The 22,061-nt window shown below is 39.4% G+C and overlaps 2 protein-coding genes across 3 annotated transcripts in view; both read left to right on the top strand.

The window, feature by feature from the left end:
* Positions 1-13,111, top strand: part of fgf9 (fibroblast growth factor 9) — a 20,025-nt gene extending 6,914 nt beyond the window's left edge. Inside the window, exon 5 of one of the 2 annotated variants that reach the window (XR_006406172.1) lies at positions 13,065-13,111. The gene's annotated coding sequence lies outside the window, so the exon portion shown is untranslated. The remainder of the gene's footprint in view (positions 1-13,064) is intronic. The other variant, XR_006406173.1, reaches the window with a different exon arrangement.
* On the top strand, positions 1,647-22,061 carry tmprss3a (transmembrane serine protease 3a; the record flags this gene model as incomplete). The annotated part of the gene is made up of 12 exons (XM_044366561.1): positions 1,647-1,808; positions 3,582-3,816; positions 7,395-7,508; positions 10,892-11,008; positions 12,065-12,188; positions 13,529-13,648; positions 14,743-14,789; positions 15,953-16,118; positions 17,830-17,999; positions 19,943-20,038; positions 20,391-20,533; positions 21,188-22,061. Coding segments are annotated over 12 exons (1,764 nt in total), but the record flags the coding sequence as incomplete, so codon positions are not given.

The raw sequence follows: 22,061 nt of genomic DNA, 5'->3' as shown, positions 1-22,061 counted from the left end.
ATTAGAGAAAAAGTCCAAAAACTGAAAACAGATTTGTGTATCAGAACTTTGTTTTTTCTTCTTTCCTCTCCCATTAATCATCTCACCACCCCTCAGATTTATCTGCTGACCCTTTGGAGGGGCCCGACCCCTAGGTTGGGAACCACTGGACTAAACTAGCTAACTGTATATAAAGTAGTGTAAACTAGCTCCACCTCCAGCAGCTACAACAGTAACATGCTGCTCTAACACTGATGCTTCACTATTAATAATCTAATGATGTCATATATAATAATATATCAGTCAGAGGGACCAAACCACTACTTTTACTGCAATACTTTAACTACATCAAGCTCATAATACTTATGTACTTTTACTGCAATACTTTAACTACATCAAGCTCATAATACTTATGTACTTTTACTGCAATACTTTAACTACATCAAGCTCATAATACTTATGTACTTTTACTGCAATACTTTAACTACATCAAGCTCATAATACTTATGTACTTTTACTGTAATACTTTAACTACATCAAGCTCATAATACTTATGTACTTTTACTGCAATACTTTAACTACATCAAGCTCATAATACTTATGTACTTTTACTGTAGGAGGATTTTTCATGCAGGACTTTTACTTGTAATGGAGTATTTCTACATCGTTGTATTGGTATTTTTACTTAAGTAAAAGGATCTGAGTACTTCCACCACTGGACATTCTCATCATCCTCAGCAATGCTAATTAGTAAATGTTAGCATGCTAACATGCCATAGTAAATATTAAACCTGCTAAATGCTAATGTTGGTATTTAGCTCTGCCTGTTTACAACCTCACAGAGCAGCAGACATGACTGTAGACTCTGAGGATTAAACCCACAGTCCTCCTTCTGTACAAAAAATGTATTTAAAGTTGATCTGAAGCTAATATGAAGCTTCAGCGTCCAAATGAGTCAAATCAAGTAGATATCTTTCAACGTTACAGTCTTTTTAGTGCCAAAGTCCCTCTTTTTGTTACTATACTTCCACCTGCAGCTCAACAGGGAAACACTGTCCGAGGAAACACAAAGAGGGAATTTGATGCTAAAAAGACTGTAAATGTGTCAGATATCCACTTGATATGACTAACTCAGACTGATGAAGCTGAATAGAAGCTTCACACAGACTTTTAAATGACTGTGTGGACACACTGTGGATTTTGGCCTCCATCACTTCCAGAGGAATGATTACATTACTGTTCCTATGGACACCTGACTGCTGGTTTAAGACACACCTGTCCCTTAATAACACGTTTGATTTTATAAATTCTTGTGAAAGCAGCTGGACAGTGAATCCTCTGTGACCAGCAGCCCCCCCCCCTCCTCTCTGTACCTCGTCCCCGGACACTTTGGGGACACACGAGTATGTAATCCTACCCACAGAGTGGGAGGTGCAGGGTCACCCGATCCCCACTGCGAGTGGCAGCACTCACCTGCTCAGGTGTCCCTTTGTACCAAAGTGCAGACGCAGCAGGAGGGCAGCATCAAGACAGAGAGGAGAACAAAAAGAAACAAGAAGAGGGGAACAGGGACTGAAGGGGGGATGTGGTCTTAGACAAAGCACAGCTGGCTTTGGACAATGGCACCATGACGAAGACCGTCGTTGAGATCAGTACGTTGGACGTGACTTCATCCAGGAACATCTTCTCTCTTCATCTTCCTCATCTTTCTGCCTTCTCTTCCATCTTTCTCCTCCATCAGTGTCGTCTACACTCATCCTGCTGTTTCTCATCTCTCTGCAGATCCTGCTGCCAACTCTGCTGCTGCTGGAACATCCACCGCCCCGCCAGTAAGTGATCAATACATAATCAATGACATTATTGCTGAGACAATGATTTAATGGACAGGAAATGTTTAGTTTATATCATTGATAATTGATTGAGTGTTTGGACTGTTGGACGGACAAAACAAGACGACTGAAGACGTCTGCTTGAGGACATTTTATCTGATAAACTAATTATTGATTAATCATAAAACAGTCAGAATTAATTGGAAATCTGATTACTTCTCCTACAATCTTACATTAGCTTGATGAACTTTTAAGTTACATCCCAAAATGTTTAACATTCATTTTAAAATGTGACTCTGACATGTGTGTTAACAGCTGCTGGTGTGAACAGTGTCTGATTTATGCTGCTGATCATTTGATATACATATATACATTTATACATTTATACATATATACATATATACTTATATACATTTATACATTTATACATATATACATATATACTTATATACATTTATACATTTATACATATATACATATATACTTATATACATTTATACATATATACATATATACTTATATACATATATACATTTATACATTTATACATATATACATATATACTTATATACATTTATACATTTATACATATATACATATATACTTATATACATTTATACATATATACATATATACTTATATACATATATACATTTATACATTTATACATATATACATATATACTTATATACATTTATACATATATACATTTATACATATATACTTATATACATATATACATATATACTTATATACATTTATACATTTATACATATATACTTATATACATATATACATTTATACATATATACATTTATACATATATACATTTATACATATATACATATATACATTTATACATTTATACATATATACATTTATACATATATACATTTATACATATATACATATATACTTATATACATTTATACATATATACATTTATACATATATACTTATATACATTTATACATATATACATTTATACATATATACATAAATACATATATACATAAATACATTTATACATATATACATATATACTTATATACATTTATACATATATACATATATACTTATGTACATATATACATTTATACATTTATACATATAGATATAAGACTTTATTTTTCCTGCCTAATTTTAGGTTTCTCTTTGTGTGTGTGTGGTTTCTTAGTTCATTCGTTTTTTAAACAAAAATAATGAAGGAAAAAAGAAGTCAGATTAAACAATAATTATCATCAGTTGGAGCCCTAAACGATAATGATAATGATGATGATGATGATGATAACGGGACTCTGGTTCTCACGGTTTTGTGTAAACAACATGTTACTAACTGGTCACAACTGTTTTCTGGTTTTTGCTAATTTGATGAGACACAAAACATCATGTCGAGTCATTTTTATTGTTACAGTTTAATATCACAAATCATAAATTCAACGTTTGACACCTTTTATTTTATTTTATATTTTATTATTTACCTTTTATCTTCAGACTCTCAGATCAGATAAGAAAAACTCCCCAAAAAGCCTTTAAACTGGGGTTTATTCTCTGTTTATCACATTGAAGTGCACATTCAACAACATGTTGATGTTAATCTTCAGCTGTGTGTTTCTGTTGATTCGTGTCCATCCATCAGTTTTAATCAGCTGGTGATCAAACTCGTGATCTTTAGTCCAGGAAACAGACGGCCGCCAGCTGCTCCAACTTACTCATTCAACAAGTCTCATCTTCTCTCTGGAAACACTGAGTCATTCTTTAACCCTGTTGTAGGAACTTCAAGCAGAAGCTGAGCAGCCGGACCCCTCCAGGATAGAGGTGGTCTCAGTGACGGAGGAAGACCTCCCCACTGTCGAGACCCCCACCACGCTGAACGTCAGCCCGCTGGGCAGCTTCGCCGCCGCTGACCCCCAATCAGAGAACGATCCCGCCAAACCTGAAGAACCTCAACGTCCGGCTGCACCCAGTCCGAGCATGCCGATCACCAAGGTGCAGCCCTTCCTGAACGGTGAGACCCCGTCCTGGTCCTGACCGACCCGGTATCAGGCCAAAGCATGTAATACACCCGCCGGTCCACCACGTCAGTGTCACGTTTCACCTCAGCTAGGCGGGAAAATTATACACAGAACCAGCAGGGGGCGACGGATTTATGATGTCACAGCGCTGTGGTTGAGGTCTGGTTGGGTTTAGGGAAAGATGAAGGTTTCTGTTAAAATTATCGCTTTAAGATTTCAGCACCGGAAGTCTCCTGGTTTCCGTTTGTAGTCCAAGTCGTATTGACCAATCACGTTTGAGCAGCTTTGGTTGCATGCAGGTAAACAGTGAAGAGCAAAAGAGTCGGAACGCATCGGCTATCGTCTGATGTCAACTTAGCTTTTTATTAGCTATTATTATATATCTGTGTATAGAGATCAGCCAAAATGGCGTCTGGACCATCTCAAGTTGCTAATTGGACTGTAAACAACGACCGGCGCACAGAAGAGGAAGTCTTGGCTCAGATATCCATTATCTGATATCCACTCGTTACACCGGAATCCCTGAAATATCGGCCGATGTTCCCGGAAGCTAAATCATCATCATACAGATGGCCGACGGGTTCCAAGATAGAAGTTGCTACTTCCTTAAAGTTAGGCAACCTTCATCGTCATGGCAACAGTGAACACCGCGACAATAGTAGTTATGTTTTTTTTTAAATTTTCCCAACTTGCGGTTGGAGGCGGGAAGCGAACAGCGGTCTCCTGCAGTAAGACCATGGATGTATTATAAGAGCTGGATAAAGGACTAAAAATGGCGCCCATTCAGTCCTGTAGGATTTGCTCGCCTGGCAAAAAAAGTTTCTAGCTTCCGGGTTTGCTTCCGCATTGTGCGGCCCACTGAATATGCGCAGCAGTGTTTCCCCCGCTGGCCCCGCCCACCAGTTCCCATTCAGCCCGTAGACTTTACATTGTGATGACGTCACGGATTTTAAAATCACTTTTCTCGGCTTGAGGGAAGTTTTACAAATATAAAACCTCCATGGATCAAAAGTTCATTATATAAAGAGTCATAATTGATGTTGTTTGCAGTTCGAGGTGTCCTGTCAACAGTTTTACAGGCGTCTCTTTTATAATGGTGGTCTATGAGCTTTTTGGGCCGCTGCAATACCGCAAGTGACCACCGGGGGAACCTGGCCGCAAGGCAGAGCAGCAGCGCCCTATCCAGCTCTTATCATACATCCATAAGTAACATCCACTAAGTCCACTTTTTGCAAGTTAGGATCTATCCATCCAACCAACCCGCCACCTCTGAATGAGGAAATCTGTCACCATATATAGACGTCATCTGAACTGAAACACTTTACAGGCTTTTTGAGAGTCGTACACGTGTGTCCTTTTCACGCCAAGGCGAGGAACAAACATGACCCTGATTCGGTGTCCTCTAGTGGATCAGCAGGTGTGTTACAAGCTTTGGCGTGATACTGGTCTGCCCTGACGTCATGGTGCGGCGTGAAACAGTAGATATGGGAATACTGTTGAAAGGTCGTTACGGGAGGATCTGCTTTGAATATGAGCTGATATGACTCACTGTGTTACGAGGATAACGGTCCTACATCTGCCTCACATTAACTGACTGTTCCAGTCTTTGGCTCTGTGTTTCTTGGTCGTCTTCACTTTCCCAACAGAGAAATAATGTTTCCTGACTCGCAGACATTTCCAGACAGTTATGTGGGATTTTTATTCTGCTTTAAGTTGCTTTTATTGGCGGTGATGAATCACTGTTTGATCAATAATGAAGAGATTTAAAACTGGAAAAGAAGAGAAAAGGAAACTTTGCTGTTTAATAAACAGAAAGCACAAAAGACCAACAGAAATATAAAGAAAGTAGCAAGTACAAGGAACTCAATGTGGTCCAGAGGTCAACAGAAAAAGCAATAAACATGAACATTAAACAATAAACATAAACACAAACATAACAGTGTAATATAGAGGGACAGTAATCTGTTCAGTAGAGGTGGACTGTGTGCTTTGCATATTAACGTGATATAAACTGTGTGTGTACAAAAAAGCAGAATATAAATAGAAGTATGAATACCGATGCAGATATAAATGTGTGTGTGTGTGTGTATTAACAGGATATTTGTGAAATATGAATCACTTTCTAGTGATATAATGTTTCAACAGGAGCCATCAGAGGGTTTTATTTGAACTCTAAAGTGTGTTTTGGTTTATTAAGGGTTAAGCTGCTGTTATTTTATATTTTTCTTGTCATCAAAAGTCAGAAAAAGACCAAAGACACTGAAATAATCCCACTAACAAGTATTTTCTTTGTATCCAAAGCCTGATATATATTATTCATCGTACCATAAAGCTCCACTGTTGTCCAACAAGAGTCTGTAGCCGTGCTATCAGCTCTATGAGGCTTCAGTGCCTCAAGCTAACTGCTAACGTTAGCATGTTAGCATGCTCACAATGACAACATGCTGGTGTTCAGCAGGTGTGATGTTTATCATGTTCACCATCTTAGTTTAGCGTGTGAGCATGCTAACATTTGCTAATTAGCACTAATGCACCATCCATGCTAAAAACTATTAACTTTAAAGTCCAGATGACACATTTCCAGAGTATCTAACTTCCGTATCGTGACGTATTTTCAAGGTCAAACAGGACAGACAGGCGGGACGTAACATTGAGCGTCGTAATGACTCTGAGCTCTGAGCCGTTAAAAGATTGATTGATGGGTGGATGCCATGATATGATTGGTTGACATTGGTTGGTTCAAGCCTTTGTAAGAACAGGTCATATTTAGTTCTACAGGAAGAAATATATAACTGATATAAGAATACAAATAAATTGATTTTTTTGTATTTTTTTTGGCATGTTTTGTCAAATAGATGCACAGCATGACCAGGGATGTGATCTGAGAGGGTTAAAAAGGCATTTTAATATTATATTACATGAACACACACTGTAGTTTATACCAAACGTAGATTCATCCGCCGCTGAAAGTAGTCCCCAACAACTGCACTATTTACTTTTGTTTGTTTGGTAAAAAGTAGAGCGACCAGTTGTTTTAGGGAAATTACTGAGCCTTTAAAAAAATGTAAACTATATTATTTGTCAGCTGTTTTTATAGATGTTTGTCTTCAGAAGGAATTATTGGACTTGGAGTGTCACAGATACAGTTTTACTCGTCACATTCTTGAGAGAAACGACACATTTTATAGATTTTATTTTATAGATTATATAAATCATTTGATGTTTGAACTGTTGGTGGCTCATGTTGTTTTGAATTATATTAGTTTCAATCTCCCAAAGATCAAACACAACTCTCTTTTTTTTGATTTTGGTTCTGATTTTGTCAGTTGTGCCATAAAGCTCTTGTGTGATCAGCTGTTATAGAGCTGCGTCCTGATTGGCTCGTTAATTTTGGAGGGAGGTCGGTGGTCTCCAAACAAGTGGTACAAAACTGAAAAAAAATTATTTTTTATTTACTTTCAACTAAATTTTAGATTTTGTGTGTTTTGTGTCATTAATGGTTATGAACTGAATTTCATCCCATAGTCCTGCAGGTTAAAACATCAGTTCATGAACTCTTGTGTGTTAACAGAGGACGACTTGGATAAAAGCTGGAAGAGCAGAGTTCTGGCCCACCGGTTCGAGCTGCTCATCGCTTCCTGCGTCATCGTGGTCGTCGCTCTGGCTCTCGGCATCGGCCTCGGAGGTGAGGGACTCCCGATAATGGAGCCGCTGTAGCGTGGACGACGGCCTTCACTCATCAATATTTGATGCGGCTCTTACCTGTTATACAATTTAGATCCCGCAAACACCTTGTAGTCAGAGAGTACGAGGTCACTGACACGTTTACGGTGTTCCAGTTACATCACATTAACCTGTTTATACACAGCAAACAAACATTACACAGTGATTGTTTTATCAAAGTGTTTTAATGAATAGACATCTACAAAGAATAATAATAATAGTTATACCCACTCCTCAATACACACAAACCACCCAAATAATAAGAAAAACTTATTCTTATGTTGATAAATAAATAAGGAGGTACAGTAAACATTCAGTCGATGCTTCTAGCTTCCATATTTTCTACATAATGTCTCTAATTCAGCGTCCATATGTTGGATTTTCATTCAGATAAAATAAGACTTCTGGCAAAAAGCTGCAACTACATTTGACTTTGAATCAGTGAAGATGATGAACAACTGTAAACATGCTTAAAACAGACTGATGATGTGTATATTATTTTAATTATTTTACACCATAAATCATCTGGAATTTGTTATACGGGACATATTTAATATTTATTCTATTTATCATATTTGATATGCTGTCAGCAGCCATCTTTACTTCATGCTTGTTTGGGGATTTTTTTGGCTTCAGTCTGATCTTCAGTGTTGAGCAAGTTAATGACACATTACATATCACTCATTAAAAACGTGATTATTTTAATAATTAACTAATTAATTAATTAGTTTATAACAGCAAAAGCAATCAGCCATCAGCTTCGTTAAAGTGCTTTTAGACAACTTGAAATCCTCGGCGGCCACATGAAGAGCAAAAACACAAAGAGTCTTTCATTACTAACTTATAACTGTCTGAATGGCCACTGATGACTCTGTAACTCTACAGTTATAGAAAGTGATATTATAGTATAGTATTTATAGGTATAATGAAATATAAATTTACAATTTTACAAAAAAAATACAATTTATGAGTCAATTTATACATTATACTCTATTTATTTATTTATATGATTGTTTATGTCAGAATGTCTTATTTATTTTGATGTATGTTTAGTATTTTTACATTCTGGAGGTCCATAGTCTGTATGTTTATTAATAATAACAGTAATAATAATAATAAGGTTACAAGGTGCTGCACAAGTATAAGCAATAACAGAAACAACAACCAAGTTAACACAGTTAAATAAAAACAAACAAACATGAATGCACACACTAAATGCCCCAAATAAATTTCAATTCAGTTTTATTTATATTGCGCCAAATCACAACAAAAGTCATCTCATGGCACTTTTCACACAGAGCAGGTCTAGACCGTAGCCAATGAACCTGAGACTGTTTACAGTGTCTGTGCAGACATTATTCTCCTCCATATGGACGTAAACACCCTCAAACAGCCTCAAACCTTAAAGCTATAAGTCAGCACTTTAACTTTATCTTTGTTTATTTTTAAAGGAGCTATATGTAAGAATGGCACCAGCCGTCCTGTAATACGTCTTTATACCTCAAGAGGCGACAGTGAGTCACTGTAGCGTCCAGACTGCTCTCAGAGAAGATGAAGAAGCCTTCTGTACTCTTACATATAGCTCCTTTAAATCCAACCTGCTTGTGTATAAAGTAAAAATACTAAATCCTAATACTTTCTGAGCGTGTAGGCTAACTGTTTTCCTGAAGAGCGGCTGGCAGTGATCACTCACCCAGACGGTGTTGGGGAGTAACTGGTGTCAAATGGAGCTGCGTCGGTGTCGACACGGCTGGACGATCAGATGATTATCTGTGAAAACACTGAGCTCAAATCAAATCAGCTGCTTTCTGTTGCTGAATACACAAGCTGATAAAGTTATAAAGTGAGAGAGAGCCGCTGAACGCTCTGATGTAGTAGAACAGATTAGAATATAATAATATAATAATAATTATAACAGGTTTGGACTGAAATAGACTCAAATAAGCAGAATAATCAGTGAAAGAGTGTCTGAGTTTATCCAGCAGTACTGAAGTAAGTAAAATATCAAATATCATTTAAAAAAAATGTGTGTGCACAAAATATTAAGACACATGACACATTTTTCAAAAAAAACCATTTGAGAAAGAATTTGTAATATTTCTAGAATATGTTGCTTTGAGAATAATGTAACACTTATATGTTGATTGTGAGGATTGATGCAAATATGAATAGAAAATGTTACAGTAATTATTTATCATATCTGCTTTGTCCTCACAGTTGGTATCAAATGAAATGAACTAAATGCAGTTTTCTGCTTTATAATCCACCAACACTGTGATCAGTTTAAAGACCTTTTCACATCTCTTCATGCTTACTCACACTTTTACACTTTTAAACTTCATTATAACATCAATGTTTACAAAGTGGAGAAATTAAAACTGGTTACACCACACAAACTACTTAAGTAGAGATGAGTTGTTACTTAATATTTATATGTTAATATGTGAGACGTTTAGATTGAAGAGTAAAAGGTGGAACATGTTCAAGATGTCTGACCATTTCACAGAAAAAACACTTTATACCTCAAATTACTAAACCAATAAAACCAATAAAACCAATAAAACTAGACTAAATGACCAAATAACATCAGTTATAATCACATAATTCTCTCTAACTGCTTTTTCTAAACACACATATTTCTCATGTATGCAGACAGAAATAAAACAAAGTCACACTTACATTCACAAAGATTAACAGTCAAGTTTATTTTATCTTTCAACCCCTAAAACTGTTATTTCTGGAAGTTACGTGACAGCTCGAGATGCTACAGTCACTTCCTGTTTACATAATTGGTTGCTGCTAATTGGACGGTGCTACCGATGTTTCCCAGCAATTTTACCACTCTGTGTGTGTGTGTGTGTGCGTGTGTGTTTGTGTGTGTGCGTGTTTTTGTGTGTGTGTGTGTGTGTGCGTGTGTGTTTGCGTGTGTGTTTGCGTGTGTTTGTGTGTGTGCGTGTTTTTGTGTGTGTGTGTTTGCGTGTGCATGTGTTTGTGTGTGCATGTGTTTGTGTGCGCGTGTGTGTGTGTTTGCGTGTGTGCGTGCGTGTGTGCGTGTGTTTGTGTGTGTATTTGTGTTTGTGTGTGTTTGTGTGTGTGCGTGCGTGTGTGCGTGTGTATATGTGTGTGTGTGTGTGTGTGTGTGTATATGTGTGTGTGTGTGTGTGTGTGTGTGTGTGTGTGTGTGTGTGTGTGTATATGTGTGTGTGTGTGTGTGTGTGTGTGTGTGTGTATATGTGTGTGTGTGTGTGTGTGTGTGTGTGTGTATATGTGTGTGTGTGTGTGCGTGTGTTTGTGTGTGTGTGTGTGTGTGTGTGTGTGTGTATATGTGTGTGTGTGTGTGTGTAGTTGGTCTGAGCTGTGTGGGGAAGTTTCGTTGTGGTTCGACGTCTCAGTGCATCAGCAGCTCGGCTCAGTGTGACGGAGAGATTCACTGTGACAACGGAGAGGACGAGCTCGGCTGTGGTGAGAAACACAACAACACACACGCACACACACACACACACACACACTGACCCCAAACCACACACTGACATAAAGCATTCAGCATCACCTCAACCTGACTGTAACCTGTCACCTTAAATCCAAGTCTTAACCTTCAAACAGTCTTTTGATGTGCTGAAGATCAAAATGTCACTACGATGGTATAAAACATGTATTGTGTGTGTATCAAAGTCTGATATATCTTATTAAAAACACGTCAGTGAGTCACAGCGCTGCACTGGGTCACATGTTCCTTCATCATGAAGAGTCTGGACACGTTAGTTTGTTCAGAAACGGATCCAAAGACTAATAACAGCATCATGTTTTCAGTCTCTGGAGAGTAGTTCTGTGTCAGGCGTCCAGACTGAAATCATCTCTGCATTAAAACAGTGCAGCGTTGGTGTTGGCGTGTTGTTTAAGGTACCGGTGAGATGATGATATACAATCCAGGAAGCCTAGTTGGAGCTACAGATTAATGCATTTAAAGGCTTATCAGAAGCTAAAACACCACACAGCAGTTTGCCGCGATGATTGTGAGGTAAAGAGTCCAATATGGCGTTCTCCTTACAAAGTAATCCTGCAGGAATGTGCGCTTGCGTGTACATGATCGGCCAACACGGCGCCTTGCCGGGTGACGTGGCTTTACAGTAACAGTTGAGGCAGATTCAGCTCTTTTTCCCGTGTTTTGCTGAGATCTCTGCAGTGATGCTGCTCCCATTCAAATGAATCAGAGGGCTGCGTTTGTCCCACACAGAGCTGAGGCAGACGCCACTGAGCATGTGCGGGAACGAGATTCAGCTTCACTCTTCCTGACTCTTGTTCTGGTCTTTTAGAAATATTTAATGTAGTAAATTTCTCAAACAAGAAGTTAGTTTCTAAACAAACTAACCAGGAATAAGATACATCAGGCTTTGATACGCACACAATACTTGTTAGTAGATCAGTTCATCGTTGGTTTGGATCCAAACATGAGATTGATCCTTTAACATGTCTGTCTGTGTGTCTGTGTGTCTGTGTGTGTGTGTGTGTGTGTGTCAGTGCGTCTGAGCGGGAGCAGCTCGGTCCTGCAGGTCCAGAGGGGGGGAGTCTGGAGGACGGTCTGCGCGGAGGACTGGAACAACTGGCTGGGCGTCTCTGCCTGCAAGCAGCTGGGATACTCCAGGTCTCTGCCTTTGTTTCCATTCTGTCAGCCTGTTGTCTTGACGTCGAGTCTCCTGCGCTGTGCAGCAGTTTATAACAGCTGTGAACAGTCAGTCCACCGGTCTGATGTGGTCCAACGCTTCTGTCTGGACATCTGTTGGATGGATTGTCATGAAATTTGGCACAAATCTTCATGGTTATAAGATGATTCATTGGTCTTCCTCTGACTCTTCATCTCACACCATCAACAGGACATTTTCATTTGTCCTTTATATTTTTGCCCCACTGACAGGTCAGAGCATGAAGTCAGTCTCATTAGTCAGTTCATATTTAAACTCCACGGTCATTCAGATCAAGACTTTATAATTCAAAAACAAACAAGTGTTTCTCCTCCTGTGAATGAAGTGCGCCTGTCAGCTCTGAACTTGTTCATTTGAAACGTACATCAGAGAAAATTCAAAGTACGAGAGAATTGATGAATGCCGCCAATTCTCTTAAAGGGGACATATGATGCTTTTGGTCATTTTCTGCTGTAAATTTTCATACTGTTTCATGATCAAAATTTCAAAACTTGAGGTGAATGTATGTAAAAATGCTGCCTGCAAGACAAAAATCAGGGCTTCAACCTGCTCTGAACGTTTCGTTTGCAGCGTTACCTCTACTTCCTCCTCGTGACGACGACAGATTGTTTGCACATGTCCACACGGCCGTTCCGTAGCCTTGGTTGCTAAGGTGGTTGCTAAGGTGGTTGCTAAGGTGTTTCCATGTGTCGTCCACTCTCATATTTCAGATGTGAGTCAGCAACATGTACGGATGGATTTGAGAAGTTGACATTTGTAGTATACAAATGCTACTATAGTTTGTTTACGTAGCCTCAGTTGCTAAGGTGGTTGCTAAGGTGGTTGCTAAGGTGTTTCCATGTGTTGTTCACGTTGTCCACTCTCATATTTCAGATCTGATTTCAGGTTGACATTTCCTGTAAAGAAGGAGAAAGTCGTGTAATCCTGCTACTATAGTTTGTTTACGTAGCCTCCGGAGCCGGAGGAAGCTTCCTGAAAGCTGACCAATCAGAACAGAGTGGGCTCATCAGGAGGCGGGGCCTTAAAGAGACAGGAGCTAAAACGGCCTGTTTCAGACAGAGGCTGAACTGAGGGGCTGCATAAAGGACCAGTAGAAGATAAATAAGGAGTTTTTAACTGGAAATCATGCAAAGATATTCCAGTAGAGTCCCAGAATATAAATATGTCCCCTTTAAGTCACTGGTTTGTGCCTCTTAAGAGTAAATCTGTTTGTGCTTCTTGCATGAGGCTCATTATCAGGTGAAAGTTTGACGAGCTGAACGTTATTTTTTGTCTTCGTCAGGTACGTGGAGTCGTTCTTCGTCACTCAGACCTCCATTGAGCAGGACCTGCAGTACAACCTGGTGTCCATCAACCTGAGCCAATCACAGATCATTAAGCTCCAGAACGCCACAAGCTTCAGGTACGAAGCACATCGCCGTCTGAATGAATGAAGACGTGTGTAAAGTAACTAACGGACGCAGCTGCTTCTTTATGGATCTGGTTTTGTTTTTGTTTTGAGTAAAAAGTGATGAATGAAGCACATTATTTATCTCATAGTTTCCACAAACTGGTCGCTAGTCTCACACAACAACAGCAACAATAAAACAAACAACAATTTCAAATCACATTGATCAATAAAACAAGAAAAAGACAATATAGTACAAGACAATACAGTGGACATGAAACCAGCAGAGGACCAGTGCTCACTCAGTGTTTATTAACAGAAACCAGTATATATTAGTTTTTGGTGTATTACTCCAAGTGACATTTTGCATAAATATAATGTATGTTTATATACTGCTGATAAATGCTAAATAAGGGGACTCAAATGACGGTTTCACAGTGTTTCTAGTCTCTTAAACCAACAGTCAGGAGCCCAAATGAACATTAAAGCTGTTTTTCTTGCTGTAATCATTCCTCCTGTTCATACTGACCATTAGAAGATCCCTTCATAATGACCTTACAATGGAAGTGATGGAGGACAAAATCCACAGTCCTCCTTCTGTGCAAAAATGTATTTAAAAGTTTATCTGAAGCTAATATGAAGCTTCAGCGTCCAAATGAGTCAAATCAAGTAGATATCTTTCAACGTTACAGTCTTTTTAGTGCCAAAGTTCCTCTTTTTGTTACTATACTTCCACCTGCAGCTCAACAGGGAAACACTGTCCGAGGAAACACAAAGAGGGAATTTGATGCTAAAAAGACTGTAAATGTGTCAGATATCCACTTGATATGACTAACTCAGACTGCTGAAGCTGAATAGAAGCTTCACATCAACTTTTAAATGACTGTGTGGACACACTGTGGATTTTGGCCTCCATCACTTCCATTAAAAAGCACATTTGAAGGATCTTTTAATATCCAGTATGAACAGGAGGAATGATTACAGACACCTGACTGATGTTCTGTAGAAATAGTGAAACCATCCTTTAAAGAAACAAATATCTTTATTGACTTTGTTGCTGTTTGTTTGGTTCTTCTGTGATTTGTTCTCCACTTCCTGCGTCGCCTCAGTAAGAGTCAGTGCAGCTCAGGGAAGGTGACGACTCTGAAATGTTTGGGTGAGAAAACAAACTGCAGACTCATCTTTGTTCCAGTTGTGCTGTTTTTTTATTTTTCTCATGAGGATTTAAGATTCCGGTGCATTTATTCCTGCATCAGCATGTTAACGTGTGTGTTGTTGGAGTGTGTGTAGGTGTGTGTGTAGGTGTGTGTAGGTGTGTGTAGGTGTGTGTGTGTGTAGGTGTGTTGTTAGTACTAGTAAAGGCTGGTTAACAGCCAGTGACTCAACATTTTCCTTTACCGTCGTGCAGCTGGAGGATTTAGTTATTTTGCAGACAGCATCATAGTTTGTTGTACAGTGTGTTTGAGTCGTGTTTCTAACGTTGCCATGGAGATTGTAGTTTTCACTGAACTTCCTTATTGATATTCTGGTCTGTAAGTTTAGATAACTTGTAACGTCCTTGTTTAATTAGTCCTGGTCAGGATGATATAATATAACTAAACAAGCCAGCTGGAGGATAGTGTCTGGTTACCATGGAGACGACTGAAACCTTTCGCTGAAGCATGAATTGAAAATGTCACAGACTCTTTAATTTCTGTCGAGTGACACTTATCAAAAGTGTCGAGTGACCATAAATCAGCTTTAATCCTGAGTGTGTTTTCACTGCTGTGTGTTTGTGCATCATGCATGTACTTCTGATGTTTATCTCTGCTTCAGGATTTTCTCTTCTGCTCACACGTTTTTCAGTTTCACTGCTGAATTTTTAAGTTTCGTATCACTTGTTGCACTTAGAGACCACCGAACCGACTTTTCCCTCCAAAAGTAACTGACCAATCAGGACGCAGCTCTGTAACACCTGACAGCAGGAAAACTCAGCAGCCAAACTGAAAGAATGACGGCAAAAGAGAAATCTGTCAGTGAAAGACAAGTGGAGAATATTGTAATTAAATGTATCACTGTTGTACAGTTTAATTGTCTTTGAGGAAGGATTTTGTTCAGTTATTATGAAACAAATCTTATTCCATATTTATCTGGGTCACATTAATTGATGAATTATCTTACTAGAGGTTAAATACAGCTGACAAGTACTTAATAATAACTGTAGGACTTATTATCTGTACTGGTTTGCTTTCATTCACTGACTGGTAAAACATAAAGCAGCTCTCTGTTTGATGTTTACTAAAGCCTTGACCTCTGACCCTGCACACGTCTGTCCCCCAGCGTGCGGCTCCAGACCTCAGTACAGGACTCGTATCGTCGGAGGAAACATCTCCAGACCGGGTCAGTTCCCCTGGCAGGTCAGCCTCCACTTCCGCAGCGAACACCTGTGTGGAGGCTCCATCATAACGTCACGCTGGATCCTCACTGCGGCGCACTGCGTGTACGGGTGAGTCGCACACGTGAGATGTTGTTGATGTTTACAGGCAGGTGTGTAAGAAGGCAGCTGGTTAAAGAGCTGATGTTTGGGATGATCAGAGTGATGTTGGGGCCTCCTGTGATGCAAAATTACTCATTTCTATCTCCTCGTTACCTACTCGTTATTACGTCACACCAGGAAGTCAAATCAAATCTGCAGGAAGCTTCATCATGAGCCCGTCGCCGTCCAGCGCTACGCTGAGTGTTTAGTTGCAGTTTGCATCACTAAAAAGTCTTTACAGCCTCCCAGAGGATGGAAATTTATATCAGTAATGTCTGAAATTCATTTTTGGAGACAATCTTCCCTCCGTTATCAGCCAGTGGTTTTACAGCCGACTGTCTGCTGAACGAGACGCTGCAGGATTTTAAACTTATTGGATGAAGTTTTAAAACATGGTTTCTTTCTGTTACTGGACTAAAGGAATATAATATATCTGTGCTAAAGCTAAGCTAACAACCTCCGGCTACGTTTCGCTGTCTCACTGTTCAGAAACTTCCTGTTGAGTCTCAGCTGAGCAGCAGAAGAATCAGACTCTGCTTCATAGATGCTTTATACTGTCTAACATCTCCAGCTGCAGACATTACTGCAGGTAAACATGCTGCTGCTTTCATTAGGGCCTATTCTGATTGGCTGAGGGGGGGGAAGGTGGGGGGACACACCTCCAGCCAATCAGAGTAGAGACTCATTAATAATGCAGATTTTATGTAAATAGCTTCAGAAACAGTCTGCTGGAGGACAGAGAGGAGTCTGGGCTGTAAGGAAAGATGGATTTAGAGAAAACTAAACAGCTTTAGTGAATAAAATGTCACAGATGTGTTTAAAATAGACTCATACTTATAAAAATAAAAGGCCATAAAACCAGATCTTTAAGTAAATGCAGCAATAACAGTGTAAAGTAAGAAAAGTAAATGCAAAATGACAGAATATTTATTTAACATTTGACTATATTTACTGTGTTTATGTGTAAACAGAATGAAATGCTGTCATGTTGGCGTTCACTTTAACAACTTAATGTCCTGTTGAGCACTTTAATCTGTTTTTATTAAAGCAGGAAGTCAGTTGAGATACTTTATCTCCTCCATGACAGACACCTGACCAAACATTAGAGGAACGTTATTAGTTTGCAGCGATCACATGACGTCTCACCATGAAACACGAGCTGAGAGACATGACGGAGGGATATTTACGGGGGTTTGAGAGAGAAGTTACGTTGTAAACTGTAACATTATCTGTATGATATATGTATAGTCGTATAATAGTGATATAACACATGTATATAACACATCACAGCTTTTAAGATCATTCTGACTCGTCTGATAAACTTCAGAAACTTCACCGACATGAAGAATTAAACTGAGCAGGACTGTTTACTGGCAGCACCTCCTCCTGCACCTCCTCCTGCGCCTCCTCCTGCCTCCCTGTGCAGGTTTAAATGACTGTGATGGTGTCAGATGTAACTCCTGCTGCTGCTACGTAGAAAAACGCTCCATCACACGTAGTTAAAGTTGTAACAGCTGGAGTCAGATTTCTGCCCAGTAAACAAACTGCTGGAACTGAGAACATTTACTTTATACTTCCACTCTACTGCGTTTATTTCACAGCTTTAGTTACTTTTCAGATAAAGACTTGACATGTAAAACAAATATATAACTATATAAATAAAACTCTTTGTGGTGTCCAGGTTTGCGGAGCCCTCCATGTGGACGGTGCATGTGGGGCAGACGGAGCAGCCGGTCCACGGAGCTCAGTCTCTGGCCGTGCAGCAGATCATTTATCACGCTCGCTACCGGCCCAAAGGACTGGACTACGACATCGCACTGATGAAACTCACCAACTCACTCGTCTTTAATGGTACCAGCGTTCATCTTCCTTCCTCACCCACATCCTGTTTTATGTTCAGGGACTCGTTGCTCTGCTGCCCTTCAGCGACACACATCCCCTCCACCTCTTGGTGTTGTTCACTTTTTCACGTGAACAACACCAAGAATGTCTTCCAGGAACATCTGTCTGAAAATGTTAATCAGTATCATGACTCTCTGCTCACATCAGTCGGGTTTCCATCTGAATGTAAATCACATTTTCACAGAATTTACAGAAAATCTGCAAAAGAACCAACGTAGTGAATCCTCGTGTTCGTCCACTGCTCACTACTGGCTCACATGTAGAAAACATGAGTGAAATATGACATTTCTGTGTAATTTAATTATTAATCATTTACAGTCTCCTGATGTTTTCATCATTTATTCACTACGTTTGTTTTCATCCAGCTGTGACTGTAAACTGCTGTTGTGAGAAGATGAAATAATATCAAAGTTCAGTTGCTTCATGTTTGATCAGAAATGTTTCTTATGACGTTCTGATCGTATGAACCACTACGGCTGGTTCAGGATTAGTTCTGGTTCCCAGAATTAAAACTAAAACTGACTTTGGAACAAAATATCAGAAACCTGAGACTAGAAAGAGAGCAGAACATTTTTACATCTGAACTCCAGACCTGTCTCTCTTTACAGTTGCTTTTCACTGATTGATTACTTCTTGTCTTGTTTTTCTGTATTTCCGTGGAGAACTTTGTGTTTCTTCGTGTCAGCAGGTTGAACTTTGACCCAGTTTGGGTCGATATGGCACCAATAACAACGTAGATCGATCTGTTATTCTGATCCAGTGTCACACACAACAAGCTTCAGCTAAAAACTGCATCAATGTTTCAACACAACGATGTGACATTCAAAAGATACACAAGTTATTAACGACTAGTGATAAACTGTGACGTCAGTTGAAACAGAGCAGATCATAACGAGCTTTAGTTTGTGTAAAATAAGAAATCAAACTAAACACTGAGTCAGTATCGTTCTGCTGTTATATCGACCTAAACTGGGTGAAAGTTGAACTCAGTGAGTTTTAGTGGAGATAAAACTCTGCATCGGGTTTATAACAGTTATCAGTTAACAGTTAACAGTTAGTTAAGAAGTTATACAGATGGTTTGCAGCTCAACAAACTTCTACTAACATACTGTATAATATCAAAGGTGGAAAACCTACTAAAACATTTATTTAAGGCAGAGATTTCACCTCCTCATATTAGTTATCATAATGAGACGTCGTAGAGCCTGACTGTGTGATTTAGTTAAAGAGACAGTTCAGAGATACGAGAACTTTGAGGAATTTGACTGTTTCTCCCAGAGTCATAAACTAATAAATACCTTCAGATAAACCTTTTTATGTATCTGATGTAATCTGAAGTTATGACAAACAGATATCAGGCTGTTTTGGGTTAATTGTTGATTGTCTGTGGGATCAAATAACATAATTATGATCTTATAGACATCCAGGAATCAAGGCTCAAGTTTTATCTGAGGCCCAAAGTCTGACTTGATTTAAGGAAAAGTACCAATAGAACAAAAAGATCCGTTAAAATCCTACTGATCTGTCAGATAAACAGTTCAGTATAAAGTAGCAGAAAATGTACAAGTGACTCAAAATTATAAGCTGCTTTAGTAAATGTACTTAAATGTAGTAAAGTTACTTTCCACTACTGTATACTTGGTGGGTGAGCATGTTGGATTCTGCTTTATGTCCAAAAATCACTTCTGCAGCTGCAATAACTTCTTGTTTTGAGGTGAAAATTAAATATTCTCTCATCTTCCTTTATTCTCTGTCTGGTGTCGTTCTGTGTTTCAGACGTCTGAGTCACTCGAGTGTCTTCATCTCTTCATGTCTTCATCGTTCTCACGTTGACGTCTTTTAGCCGAAGCTGTTTGTGTGTCTGATAGTTTGACTGTGATCTTCTTCTGCAGGCTTCGTGGAGCCCATCTGTCTGCCCAACCATGGCGAGGACTTCCAGGAGGGAACCATGTGCTGGATCTCTGGATGGGGGGCGACCGAGGACGAAGGTGAACAGCTGATCTATAGTTCATCACGTCAGCCGTCAGCCACAGAAACGTTTAAAACTGAGTCTAATATCATAACTCTACAGCTGCAGCCATCAGTCAGAGCACTGATTTATTGTTTTGACTCTTTTTTTTAAAGAAAAATACTAAAATTCTCTGGTTTCAGCTTCTTAAATGTGAATATTTTCTGCTTTCTTTCTGTTTTAAGTGTCATCTTTGACTTTAGGAAACAGTGATCGACATGTTTCACCAATTTTTTATAAACCAAACGACTCATCGATTCAACTGATGATGAAACTTTAGTTGCAGCCTGAATAACTTTATGTGTCTCTCTGCTTCTCTCTGGGTTCATCAGGAGAGACCAGCGTGGTCCTTCGCTCCGCCACGGTGCCTCTTCTCTCCACCAAGACCTGCAACCAGCCGGAGGTTTATAAAGGCTTCATCTCCTCCTGGATGATCTGTGCCGGATACCTGGAGGGAGGAACCGACTCCTGCCAGGTAGGAACCGCAGCGCAGAAATCAAACACTTCATATTATTAACAAAGAACCATGTTCACAGTTTCTTTTGAATCCCTGCAATCTGAGCACCAGGTGTTTGTTAAAAGGTTCGTCTATATTGATGTAAACCGACTTCTATTAAAGCTGAGACTTGATACTTATATATATTCACTGTCTGGACTTTAATTTAAACTGTTACAGCTACAAATTAAATAGAAAATGTTTCATAAAGCAGTTGTTTTTTCTCAGGAACTTTCTTGTTGAAGTCTTTTAAGTTTTAAGGTTTTTAAGAAAGACGTATTTTACACATTTACATGTTCAGCTGAGCTGTAACGACTAAAGGCCTTTTTAAAAAGTAATGAACTGGAATGAATTTATTAAACACCGTCTCTGTTCACTGTTTTACAGGAATTAACAGTTAAATTTAAAAGGAAACTTGTAAAATAAAAAGCCACCATAAAAACCTCACAGCAATAAAATGACTTTAAAATACATCTTAAAGTTCACAGAACTGTTCTGAGTTCCAGTCTTGTGTTGATGAGGCGGTGGAGGTCTGGAGGTTTGGAGGTCTGGAGGTCTGGAGGTCTGGAGGTCTGGTGGTTTTGTCAGGGTGATGAAGACTCTCTCTCTCTCTCTCTCTCTGTGTGTCCTCAGGGGGACAGCGGAGGTCCTCTGGCCTGCGAGGACTCGTCTGTATGGAAGCTGGTTGGGGCGACCAGCTGGGGGATCGGCTGCGCTATAAGGAACAAGCCGGGCGTTTACACTCGGATCACACGGTCGCTCAGCTGGATCCGACAACAGATGGAGGTCAGTTTAAAACCAGCACTGAACTGGTCTCTTCAGATCCAGAGAGGATTCACCAGATGGTCTGCAGGTCTCTGCTGGACTCACAAGGCTTTAACTCATCACACTGGTTCCTGCTGAAGACGACGCCTTTAAAAACACACATATAGTCTCATTTCTAACAGTGATTCTATAAAACAGCTGGAGGTGTACTGTGCGTTTGTCGGGGACTACTTTCAGCAGCGGATGAATCCACATTCGGTGGTCTAGTGAGTGTTTCTGGCAGCAGGACGGTGTGTGTGTGTGTGTGTGTGTGTGTGTGTGTGTGTGTGTTCATGGCGCTCTGACTCATTGTTTAATAGTTATTGGACGACGACGGAGGAATAAGAATTTAAAATCTTAAAACTAAACAAACATTTAAAGTGGAGTTTGAAGAACAGCTGCAGTTAATCAGTTTACCGTCTCTTCTGTTCAACTTAACTAACGGAGCGCTGCGTAGTGGCAGCTGTTGGTGACCCGTCGTGTGATGTCGGGACAGCTGGATCTACTCCTCTCTGGAATCTGAGTAGAGCAGCTGGCAGAGCGGCTTCATTCAGCTTCAGACTGTTCCCTCTCTCTCTAAAGGTGATTCTCCACGTCAGCGTCAGTACAGCCTGAAAACTACAAGTTAATACTCTAAATAAATATAGAAAAATACTCTACAAGTAAAAGTCCTGCATGAAAAATCCTATTAATATTATGAGCT

This window comes from Thunnus albacares, chromosome 11, assembly GCF_914725855.1.
Source record: "Thunnus albacares chromosome 11, fThuAlb1.1, whole genome shotgun sequence".
NCBI classification, from domain to species: Eukaryota; Metazoa; Chordata; class Actinopteri; order Scombriformes; family Scombridae; genus Thunnus; species Thunnus albacares.
This window is presented reverse-complemented; position numbering and strand designations above follow the sequence as displayed.